The sequence below is a fragment of the Anolis carolinensis genome, chromosome 4 (genome assembly GCF_035594765.1).
Source record: "Anolis carolinensis isolate JA03-04 chromosome 4, rAnoCar3.1.pri, whole genome shotgun sequence".
NCBI classification, from domain to species: domain Eukaryota; kingdom Metazoa; phylum Chordata; class Lepidosauria; order Squamata; family Dactyloidae; genus Anolis; species Anolis carolinensis.
The window spans coordinates 229,173,286-229,185,802 of record NC_085844.1 but is presented as its reverse complement, the minus strand read 5'-3'; the positions used below and the strand labels follow the sequence as shown (position 1 = coordinate 229,185,802).

The following is a 12,517-nucleotide window of genomic DNA, read 5'->3' as shown; positions in this document are numbered from 1 at the left end:
TTCAGCAGCTTTGTTATAGTTATAGAGGTGTTCCTCACAAAAGACTCTTGACTCAGTTGCTCAGTAGTGGTTTGCAAAGATACAGACCAACCAGAGCAAATCAAGAAGTTGCTTAGGTAACACCTCAGTTTGTCATTTTGAAGTGGTAAAAATTGCAACATCTTTAAAGGATATAAAACCATTTGTACATAAAAGATTTCCAAATGAGTAGCACAGCCTATGATTGCCAAAGGTCTTTGAGAAATTTCTAATCCTCCACTCTAATTCCTCTTATACATAGTACTGTGCATCGCTTGTCTGGAATTCTGAAATCTGAAATACTCCAAAATCCAAAATTGTTCACATGGCTGGCTGAGATAGTGACAACTGTACTTTGTGATGGTTGAACATGTACAAACTTTGTTTTGTGCAAAAATGTTAAAATATTTTATATAAAATTATATTTATATTATGTGTATAATGTATATACAAAACAAATATATTCCTTATTTAGATTTGGGTCCCATCTCCAAGATATTTCATTTTGAAAATACAGTACAGTAGAGTCTCACTTATCCAACATAAACGGGCCAGCAGAATGTTGGATAAGCAAATATGTTAGAGTAAAATGGTCTTACAAATTAAAATGATATACAGCCTATATGTATTTCAATACAAATAGGCAGTCATTAATACTCAGAAACTATTCTTTACTCTTGCCCAGTAAGACATGGTTTGAAGACTGAAAGTGAGAGTTCTGAAGAGTATTTTTAAAGGCAGATGCTGCTTTGACCTACTGATGTGAGCAAAAGACCATCAAAGGATCAGATCTTCTTCACAAATGCCCATATAAAGGCTGACAGTTCGAAATGCTGGAGCTTGTTTTCTTTCATATTCAAATTTCAGGGTGTCAGTACAGAATGACCCTACAAAAAATATCACAAAGCAAAGGAAATAAACTGCATAAAAACAGGAATCGATGCTCAGCAGCAAAACATGGAGAGTAAAAAAAAATGTTATTTGTGTTTTTTCAACCAGTCTTGTTACCTAGAAATAAGAAGTAGTCCAAACTGAACTACTTATAGTTTGGATAAAGCAACCACCAATATGTAAATCTTGCTCAAATTTGAACCATTATTTTTACCAGTAAAGCAATGACAGGGTTTGTGTGTGTGTGTGTGTGTGTCAGGAGCGACTTGAGAAACTGAAAGTCACTTCTGGTGTGAGAAAACTGGCCAACTGCAAGGACATTACCCAGGGGATGCCTAGATGTTTTGATGTTTTTACCATCCTTGTGGGAAGCTTCTCTCATGTCCCTGCATGGAGCTGGAGCTGATAGACGGAACTCATCCACACTCTCCTCCGGTTGGAATCGAACCAACAACCTTCAGGTCAGCAACCCAACCTTCAAGTCACAAGGCTTTAAGCCACTGCATCACTGGGTGTTGATTAATTCAAAGAATGCACTCTCTCTCCAAGAAAGTTAAAATCAGTGTAAATATCACTGCCAAAGGAATCAGTGAAGAAGCCAAATTGACTAATAACATAGACTTGTCAACAGGACAACTGTCACTATGGCAGTGTCACATTTACTTTTGCCTGAACTAGATCAGTGAACTACAGCCACTAAATATGGTAAAAATTTCCTTTGTGCCAAGTACAACTTCATATATCCTCTACCATAGAAATGTGAACTTCTAGTTGTGGGCCAAACTGGCTCACCTGAGCTCTTTGACCAGTACAATATATAGTTCCCATTAAGGTTTACTCTGCTCACAGAGTCTTTGTCTTATCCAAAAAAGAGAGAAGAACGTAATAGGCAGTGTCTGGAGTTGCTGACACAAGACATCTACAGTGCTTTGAAACGATTCTTTGCAAACCTCAGTTGGGCTGCTGCCTCATTTCTATTTCCCAAAAAAAACAAAACTACAGTAACAGTTATCTGGTAATTTCTTCCTGCTTTCTAACAGCCAGAACTGGCACGGACCACATCTCCACCATCTGCTCCATGGGCCTAAATGGATAACCCTTATTTTTAAACAGCCTTTTAATCAGCTCCACTATTTCCAGACACTGAAAATTTGGACCTGACCATCTCGTCGTCAGTTCAGAATATTAGGGAAGTTTTCAAGAAACTCGAAAACACTTGGAACAGGCTCTTATCATGTTGTTTTAAAACTACTGGAACAAGCGTTTGGCAACATTTGCAATTCACAGGCTGGAAGAGAAAGCACTCCAGTACTGAAACTACTTATCAAACTCTACAGTGCCTTTGATTTTTTTCTCATCTGCCCACGAAGTTAATAAGTGTTTGCTCATTTTATACTTGAGAATCATATAAAACAAAGGTTGTCAATTGAAAGTGAGGAAGAAAATACAGTTTCCTAAGGGTTTAAGGGTTTTTTGGTTTAATGCCCATATATGCAACCTCATTAGCATCTTTCTGGAAGGCTGCTAAGATGTGTGCCTAAAAACAATAATCTTACTAAAGAAATGTGTTTCCCAAGCAAACAGCAAAAGGTAGCCTCCACTTAGTGTCAGGGAATACCATTCCCATCATCTCCAGCCAACATAAGTATGCTGGTGGAAGCTGTAGTCCCAACATATCTGAAAGGCACCATGCTGTGGAAGGTTGCCACAGACAGATCTAGGCATATTGCTTTAACAGTTACAGGAAGATGTATCATTCAGCTACATAACCTATTTCTTATTCATTTGATGGGAAGCCCTAATTAAGCAGGTGAACTGAAATTTATTCATTCTATGCCCAAGGAATGATTACCGCAATGAATGGACTATACAAAATGTCATAATGAGGCTTATTGGTTGAAGTCTCAGTAGTGATTTGTTTTCTGTAACTGCTTATAATTAATGTTTTCATTCCCTGAATGCATATTATTTAATATTTTATTCACTAAGTATTTATTTGTCACAAAACATAACCTGAAATCCTATGAATATTCAAGACACGTTAACAACTTCAGTACAGCATTTATGAGACTGATTTTCTTTCTAGGCTATTCAAAACATTCAGGTTTAAAATAGGACAGAACCACAGAATCATAGAATCATAAGAGTTGGAAGAGACCACATGGGCCATCTAGTCTAACCCACTGCCATGCAGGAAAAGCACAATCAAAGTATCCCTAACAGATTGTGTATGGAAAGCAGAGATTATGGTTACTTTAAATTCCACTAAGTTGTGGGTTATCTGTGACCACTAATGGGGTTCTATTCTGTCCTGCCTTTAGTCCATTCTGAGTGAAAGTTTTTCCATGCTGATTTGTTTTTTTATTTCATAAAATGGGTACTGAAGCTTGAGAAATGCTTGTAATTCCATGGTTTGGTGTCCCAGTCTTGTGTGTCTGAAAAGATGTAACTGTCTTAGAAGACTTGGCTATAAACAATTTGGTATTGTGTTAAGGGTGGAAACTGGGCTTACATAAGTACATGTAATGTTTAGTGGTTTTACAATACAGTGTGGTGCTTTGTCTGTTGTGAGTTGTACATTGATGTCCAGAAAGTGAATTTGTTATGTTGGTAGTTTCAGGCTAAAACTGATGGGAGGGTAAAAGTTGTTGAAATTCTCATGGATAGTCTTGAGTGAGTTCGTGAATTCAAATTATGAAGAAAGCATGAATGTATTTCAGACAGAGAATATGTTACTGGAAGCAGAAGTTAAAGTTAGCCATAAATACAGTGTTCCCTCACTTATCACTGAGGTTAAGTTCCAGGACCACCTGCAATAAGTGAAAATCCGAGAAGTAGGGATGCTATATTTATTTCAATATTTATACATTATTTTAGTAGTTATACATTATTTTAAGTCTTTATCAACCAATCGTGTGTTGATAAATTGCCTCCTTCTCCTCCTGTTGCCGCTTGGGCTCCTTTTCTCTCCCTTTGGCTTCTCCTTTCTCCCTTCCTTAGGCTGTAAATTGTAATTTTTTATGATTTATAATAGTCTTTTAGAGTTTATTGAAAAACCACGAAACTGCGAATCCGCAAGGTGAACCGCGAAGTAGTGAGGGAACACTGTATGTTGGCATATTATGGTGCTATGTGTCTGCTCATGGCTGTATCATTGAGCTGAAGGTATAAGTTATTACCAAAAGTGAAGTCATGATTTGGCAGACCTTGGTATCCAGGTCTACTACTGCCCTATCTAGAATGATGTTTCTAACAGCTTTCAGTCCATCCTTATGTGGGATGTTGCTATATATTCCATAGGCCAAGATGGTGTTCCCTGCAGGAAGTTGATAATGTCCTCTACATAGTTAGAGTCACTGGTGGCATATAGTCTAAGGATAAATAAATAAATAATAAATAACTTTATTTTTATACCCCGCCTCTATCTCCTCAAAGGGGACTCAGGGCGGCTTACATGGGGCCAAGCCCGAATAAAAACAATAGCAATATAAAATACAACAATAAACAAAAGACATGCACAATTATAAAAATTTAAACATTAGCCAATAAAAACAAATGACAAGAACTAATAAAAACATGGATATACCGCCCTTCTTTATTTATTTCTATCCCATTCTTCTCCCAGAATGGTACTCTATGGATTTTTGGCTTTACTTTCAGTATTACAGTAGAATCTCACTTATCCAAGCTACATGGGCCAGCAGAAGCTTGGATAAGCGAATATCTTGGATAATAAGGAGGGATTAAGGAAAAGCCTATTAAACTTCAAATTTGGTTATGATTTTAGAAATTAAGCATCAAAACATTATGTTATACAACAAATTTGACAGAAAAAGTAGTCCTATACGCAGTAATGTTATGTTGTAATTACTGTATTTACGAATTTAACACCAAAATATCATGATGTATTGAAAACATTGACTACAAAAATGGCTTGGATAATCCAGAGGCTTGGATAAGCGAGGCTTGGATAAGTGAGACTCTACTGTATTATTATTCTCAATAATATACTTTTTCCATAGAACCCTCTTTTTTTAAATAATGTGTACATCAGTTGCTAGATTCCTGGAATCTATCCAGGAATACGATCTGTGATCGTATCCAGGAATACGATCTGTGAGTGTCCCAATGCTTAAGTCAATGGGCTGTTCAGGGTTGCCTTGCTTATGTATTTTGGATAATAGTAATAATAATAATAATAATAATAATAATAATAATAATTATTATTATTATTATTATTATTATTATTATTATATCATAACTGTGCGGTTTTCTGGCATTGTATATTTCTGCCGCTTCTGTGACTGTTTATTTGTATTTTGATTCCGTAGCTCACTTGTTGATGGATGTCCAGAATCAGCAGCATCCACCGCGGTCCTTTTTATCCTGGGCGACGACCGAGCCAGTATAGACTTCGTTTTGGTTTGATTCTCCATAATGCTAATGGGTTAGGTGCTCTTAGTTCTGCTCCTCAGCTGAGGCCTCTCTGGCTTGGTTGGACCTGCCGGTAGTTACACTACCGCCAGCACAGCCCTCAGTCATCATTGGAGCAGTTAAGCCCCCACCACGACGTCAAGGTGGCACCTGCGGGTACCACCTCCCAGCAGCAAAGAACTGGTGGGATCACAAACCTGCAAAAGTATTGGAAAATGAGCACACAAAGATACTGTGGGACTTCCGAATCCAGACTGACAAAGTTCTGGAACACAACACACCAGACATCACAGTTGTGGAAAAGAAAAAAGTTTGGATCATTGATGTTGCCATCCCAGGTGACAGTCGCATTGACGAAAAACAACAGGAAAAACTCAGCTGCTATCAGGACCTCAAGATTGAACTTCAAAGACTCTGGCAGAAACCAGTGCAGGTGGTCCCGGGGGTGATGGGCACACAGGGTGCCGTGCCAAAAGATCTCCGCTGGCATTTGGAAACAATAGATATTGACAAAATTACGATCTGCCAACTGCAAAAGGCCACCCTACTGGGATCTGCACGCATCATCCGAAAATACATCACACAGTCCTAGACACTTGGGAAGTGTTCGACTTGTGATTTTTTGATACGAAATCCAGCATATCTATCTTGTTTGCTGTGTCATACAATAAAATAATAATATAATACTTTATTTTTGTACCCCGCCACCATCTCCCCAAAGGGACTCAGGGCAGCTAACATGGGGCCAAGCCCAGAAAAAGACAAAGTGTAGACAAGTTAAAATATAAAACAAGACAATAAAATAACAAACAATATAACAATCAAAAACAGATTCAAAGAAATTATACAAATATACAAACAAAACCATAAAACAAGATAAAAAGTTATAAAAACAATTCCAGTTTCACCACCAAGGGATAAAATGGAGAGTCAGAAACAAAGTGCATAATTGCTAGAATTATTTGGTAAAGAGCCTTTCCTAAGATGAACACTAGGGTAGGATGGGGTGGGACAAGAGATAAAGTGCAGAATAGCAACATAGTTGTCAAGGAGTCTGTAGTATCTTTGTTTAACCACGTTTTAAGTTGTTTAGTAAAAGCAGACAGGGTTGGGGCCAGCCTAATCTCCCTGGCGAGGAAGTTCCAGAGCTGAGGGGCCACCACAGAGAAGGCTCTCTCCCTTGTCCCCACCAACCGAACCTGTAATGTTGGGGGGAACGAGAGGAGAGCCTCCCCAGAAGATCGAAGAGATCTTGTGGGCTCATAGGGGGAAAGCGTTCACTAAGGTAGACGGGTCCCAAACCATGTAGGGCTTTGTAGGTGATTACCTACACCTTGAATTGGGACCAGAAGGTGAACGGCAGTCAAAGGAGCTCCTTGAACAGGGGGATTGACTGCTACCTGTAAGTTGCTCCTGTTAGCAATCTGGCTGCTGATCGTTGGACTAGTTGTAATTTCCTGGCCGTCTTCAAGGGCAGCCCCACATAGAGTGCATTGCGATAGTCCATTCTGGAGGTAACTAAGGCATGGACCGCCATGGCCAAGTCAGACTTCACGAGGTACGGTCACAGCTGGTGCACAAGATTGAATTGTGCAAAGGCCCTCCCGGCCACCGCCGACACCTGAGCATCAAGTGTCAGTGCCGAGTCCAGGAGGACTCCCAAGCTGCGGGCCTGCGCCTTCATGGGGAGTGCGACCCCTATGCTCTGATCGGCCGAGCGACAGACCTGGAGGACCTCTGTCTTGTCAGGATTGAGCCTCAGCTTGTTCGCCCTCATCCAGGCTATCACAGCGGTCAGGCAGATAGAATGTGCCTGGTTAAGGTTCATGGGGTGTGCCAATTTAGATTTAGAACTTCTGTGGGAAATTTCCTAATTAGTCTGTGTAATTCCTTCCAGTATTTATGTGTGTGATTGTTAGGATTCTGTAAGGTGTAGTGTTGAATAGTGGGCTCTCAATCTTCTGTATGCAGCCAGGTTTGTCCTTAATGACTACAGCTCCTCCTTTGTCAACATCTTTGCTTACAATATTAGGGTTGTTCCTGATACTTTCTCTTGATTAGTCTCGAAGGTGCTACAAGATCACTCTTCTTATTAAATAAGGATTCAAATCATAAGGAATCATGAGAACTGGAGGAACTTTGTTTTTCCCTCTCCCTTCCAACAAGTATATCCTCTGAAGTCAAGATCCTATTCTGAAAAAACGCAAAGTGTTGCAACATATGGACTTGCAACACTTGTTTCCTCTCCAGAACTGGAGTGACATCAATGAGAACTCAGTTTCGTACTAAAGAAATTGCCAGGAATATATGTTCAAATAAAAGTTAAGCCGATTAATGGGAACTACAACTTCCCACGTCAGTAGAACACAGACATGTGTTTAAAGTTTAAATTTAAAACCAAATTGTTTTCCCACACATCCCACAACACAGCAGTCTGTCAATGTAACACATTTTACAAAATGGGATGCATATAGCAGTATTCTCTAACTTTCACAATCAGGTCACTCTGTGAGACTTCTATTAAACATTCTTATCTGATAGTTATATTTATGGGAAGTTGTCGAGTACATAAATATTGTATGAAAGAATTACAAAACCATAGCCTAATTCAAAGCTACCTTTTCACTACCTTTTCTTTTTAGAGCTCCTCCATACTACCCCCCAAAATTGAGATTTGGTAGAAATTATAGCTGTATTCAGGGAGGGATGACATTCGTTTCTCTTGACATTCCAGTACTAGATAACCTTTTACATATCCACTGAGGGAGCTAATATTTTTTCTGTACTGGGAGTTTTCTATAGAGGCCAGATTAAATGTAACATATCAGTATCACTTGTCTCCATTCTTCCTGCTATGAACCAGGAATAATGCTATCATGGGTTGTTTTTTTGTTTTTTTGTTTTTTGGTATTTGCTATCCTCTGAGGTCCAGAGAGTATGATTCACCCTAGCTTGGATGAAGATTCAGACCCTGGTCTCCAGAGTCAGAATAAAGAGAAAATTAGAAATGCAAAATGGAAATAATGTGTGAGAGAGTGAACACGGATAAATTCCAATTAACAGATTGAACATTTGTTCTCTTCCCCTTCTCTTCATAGTTAGTGTTAAAATGCTATACCCTTATTACTTTAGCACTATCATTATATACAAAACGTATATAAACGTATATATAAAGGATAGCTTTAGAAACAAGAAAGCAATTATTAATTCATGAAAGGGGTGCGCAGGGATGGAGGGAAAGATGTACAGGTTGGAGAGTTGTTCTAAAATCTACAATATATCCAGCAAAAAAGGTGTGATTTATGGAATACTTGAAGCTAGTATAAATATTTATTACTAACTCTCCTCTCCCAAACCACTACTGCACACGTACATCCTGATTGTCTACAAAAGAAACCATGGCAATCTCAATTTATAACCAAACAAAAATGCTGCACAGTATGTTTGACTATTTTTAAACAAGGCTGTCTCAGGCAATTGTTGGTTTCTCGGAAAAGAATGGCTTGGGCAACATAACCTGGACCTCTCATTCTTTTTCCTTTTCCCAAGGCACCCAAGAAGGGTGAACTTAAAGAGACATACAAGACTGAACAGAAACCTAATTCGTTCAGCCTTCACACAATCACCCACCAAATCACTAGTATGGTTATCACAAAGAACATGTATGAGTGCAACAGCATCCTCCTGCTAGTGTTTTGCAAGCTGGGATTCAGAAGGATCAGAGTGAGGTAGCAAATTTCTTAGCTACTTTTAGTTTCATATATAAGAAACATCTGGCTTGAGGTTAGAAGTGTTACAAGAACAATATCACAGAATATCTCTCTACAGTTGCATGTTGGGCTGGTTTAGATATAACACGAATCATAACTTGGATCTTTGTTCTTACAAATTCTCTTCCCCACACCTGCAAACCAGTCTGTTTTCAAATGTGAAATGCTAGAAGGTATGTAAAAATAGCAAGGAGACAGAAATAAACTAAAATTAGAAATTAATTACAAACCCAAATGGAACACATTCTCATGCTTTCAAGGTACACTCATTCTGAAATCAGTCAAATTGCACTAACATATCAAATTAGTGGGGTAAGCAGAATGCAGCTGAACTTTTCAGACTTGATCAAATATCTAAGAGTGTGATCAGAATTTAAGATGACATTCTTTTACGCCTCCCCACTGCCAGAACAGAAATATCCTTTACAACTCTACAGTGAAAATGCTTTATAATCTTTCAATAGCTCTAAGATTTTATGATACAAGAACTATGCTCTCAATAGCACGTGCCCTTGAGGAAATTCTTCTATATCTGTTTCATATATAGATGTTACACCATCCAAGACAAAAATAAATTTGGCAAGGTACTCACCAATTTCTAGGTATATCTCCATTTGGAGTTGGAATGTATGATTAGTTAAAAGGTAGATTAAAGGTAGACAACTAAAGCTTTGACAGAATTGAAAAGCCCTGATTCTTCAAATTAATGACAGTCTCAGGGTAGCAGAAAACAAGCTTGCTCCCTCCTCCCTATGACTTCCCCTCACATGCCCATCTTGTCTCCTCTCAGCCTTTTCTTCTGCAGGCTAAACATGCCCAGTTCTTTAAGCCGTTCCTCATAGGGCTTGTTCTCCAGATCTTTAATTATGGTGCCCAGAACTGGACACAGCATTCCAGGTGTGGTCTGACCAATGTGGAATAGAAGGACAGCATGACTTCCAGTTTGGTGTCATCTGCAAACTTGATGATCATGCCTTCTAACTCTTCATCTAAGTCATTAATAAAGATGTTGAATAGAACCAGGCCCAGGACAGAACCCTGTGGCACTCCCTCGTTACTTCTTTCCAGGATGAAGAGGAAGCATTGGTGAGCATCCTTTGGGTTTGTTAACTTAGGCAATTACAGATCCACCTAACTGTAGTTTTGCCTAGCCCACATTTGACTAGTTTGTTTGCCAGAAGGTCATGGGGGAGCTTGTTGAAGGCCTTACTGAAATCCAGATACACCACATCCATGGCGAATCAATTCTTACTCCGTTTACAAAACCGTGCTCATCTGGAAAGGATACTTACTATAGTTAGCCCAAGGGGTATTTGTTTGAAAACCTGCCCTAAATAATTTCCTTCAAAATTTTCTCTAAATTTTATGCAATTTGAAAAATATGTACATTTAATAATATTCTCAAATACTTATATACAACCATATATGGTAATAATGTAGGTTACAATGCTTGCTCAGTGACAATTTAGGTACATTTGTTTGGCAAAAGTTAAAACCTCAACAGACACATTTTAGCAACCTTGCTATTATTGTGAATGCTGGCAATGGGCCTCTGCTGCCTACACTAGAGTTACAACTGTTACATTCATGGCTAAATGAAGGTTTCAGTAAAGAAAAATGCAGCACATGAATTATGAGTGCATGCATATTACTTAACTGTACAAAGATCCCACTTGGCCACCACACTCACCAAGAGATGCAGCAAAAGCAAAACATTCCCATCACATGCACCAGCTGTGGCATGTTCCGCTTTTTCACACAAAAACTAGTCAACTACATCTGCTCCAAATGCAAACAGATGACTCTGATGGAGCAGAGGATCCAACAGCTCGAGCACCGTATTAAGACCCTTAAGGACATTCAGGCACTCGAGCTCTTCTTGGACACTGCACAACACTCTGCTGTAGATCTGCAGCCTGCATCACACCAACACCACCATGATCATGATCAGGAACCTTATGGGGAGATCAACTCACAGGTAGACAACCCTCAGGCTTGGAAGGAGGTCACCCATAGAAGGAGACATAGGACCCGGCAGCCTCCGCAGACCTCCTCTGCTCAGCTGGATTTACACAACAGATTTGAAATTCTTACATCATTAACATACAATCAGGAAACTCATCTTGTGGAGGACCACAGTTTCTTAGATACCACTCAGTGGGCCACCCTTGATCAATGTGCAGGGGATAGCCCTGACGGGGACAGTGCATCACCACATTCACACTTATGTAATCATGCAAATGCTCCATCCCCAATCGTAGACCAGGAGCAACAGGAACATCCTTGGGAGAGTAATGGGCTCTCGGATGTATCTCAATGGATTGTCATTGATGAATGCACTGGGGATGTTGAGGAGGAGGACAACACTTTACACCTACACGATTCACTTCAACAGGAATACTCTTCAGGGGACATACACACTGTCTTGCACAAAAGGGACCCTGTCAATCCTCAAAGGAAACAGGTCTTGGTAGTAGGTGACTCCCTCCTTAGAGGAACGGAAGCCATCATTTCCAGACCGGATGGGATGGCTCGAGAAATATGCTGCCTCCCGGGGGCAAAAATACACCATATCACTCAGAGACTCAGCAGGCTCCTAAAGCCCCATCACCCTCCCCACCTTATGTTGATTCATGTAGGTACCAATGACACCGCTAGGCATACTTTTCAAAAGATCACAAATGATTTTCGAGCTCTGGGAACAAAGCTAAAACTGTATAATGTACACGTGATCTTTTCATCCCTCCTCACCGTTGTAGGACACGGCTCTACAAGGGCCGGAAAAATAGTACAGGTCAATAACTGGCTCAGAAACTGGTGTCAAAAGGAGCATTTTGGCTTCCTTGACCATGGTCTACTCTTCCAAGAGGATGGACTACTGGCAAGTGATGGGGTGCATCTCACACAAGTAGGAAAACATCTTTTTGCAGACAGACTCACAAACCTCATCAGGCGCACTTTAAACTAGATCCACTGGGGGAGGGGAACAACAGCCTGGCGAACACTATATTACCCATGACCACAGGGAACCGCCAAAAGGCTAAACGGAGGGCTGCACAAACACAGCAAGGACCAAGTACGGAAAGCACAATAATCCCAAATAAACAGCTCAAGGGGAGGTCACAGGGGCTTACATGTCTTTACACCAATGCTCAGAGCATGGGAAATAAGCAAGACGAACTCCAACTCTTAGCACAGCACCACACATACGATGTCATAGGCATCACTGAAACCTGATGGGATGACTCCCATCACTGGAATGTAGCCATTGAGGGCTATAACCTCTTTCACAGAAATAGAACAAAGGGGAGAGGAGGGGGGGTAGCTTTATATGTCAAAAACAGTTACATTGCAGAAGAAATGCAAGACTGTAATCTGGGAAACCAGCTTGAAAGCATCTGGAT

At 39.9% G+C, this 12,517-nt stretch overlaps 1 protein-coding gene across 4 annotated transcripts in view; it reads right to left on the bottom strand.

Moving 5' to 3' along the window:
- slc9a8 (solute carrier family 9 member A8) overlaps positions 1 to 12,517 on the bottom strand; it is an 82,390-nt gene that overhangs the window by 34,642 nt on the left and 35,231 nt on the right. The window contains exon 1 of one of the 4 annotated variants that reach the window (XM_062978928.1): positions 5,246 to 5,504. The exons of the other annotated variants lie outside the window; for them this stretch is intronic. Within the exon in view, the coding sequence (XP_062834998.1) occupies positions 5,246 to 5,345 (100 nt within the window). The 5' untranslated portion in view covers positions 5,346 to 5,504. Of the gene's footprint in view, positions 1 to 5,245; positions 5,505 to 12,517 lie in introns of those variants that run through there. 4 annotated transcript variants of the gene reach the window in all.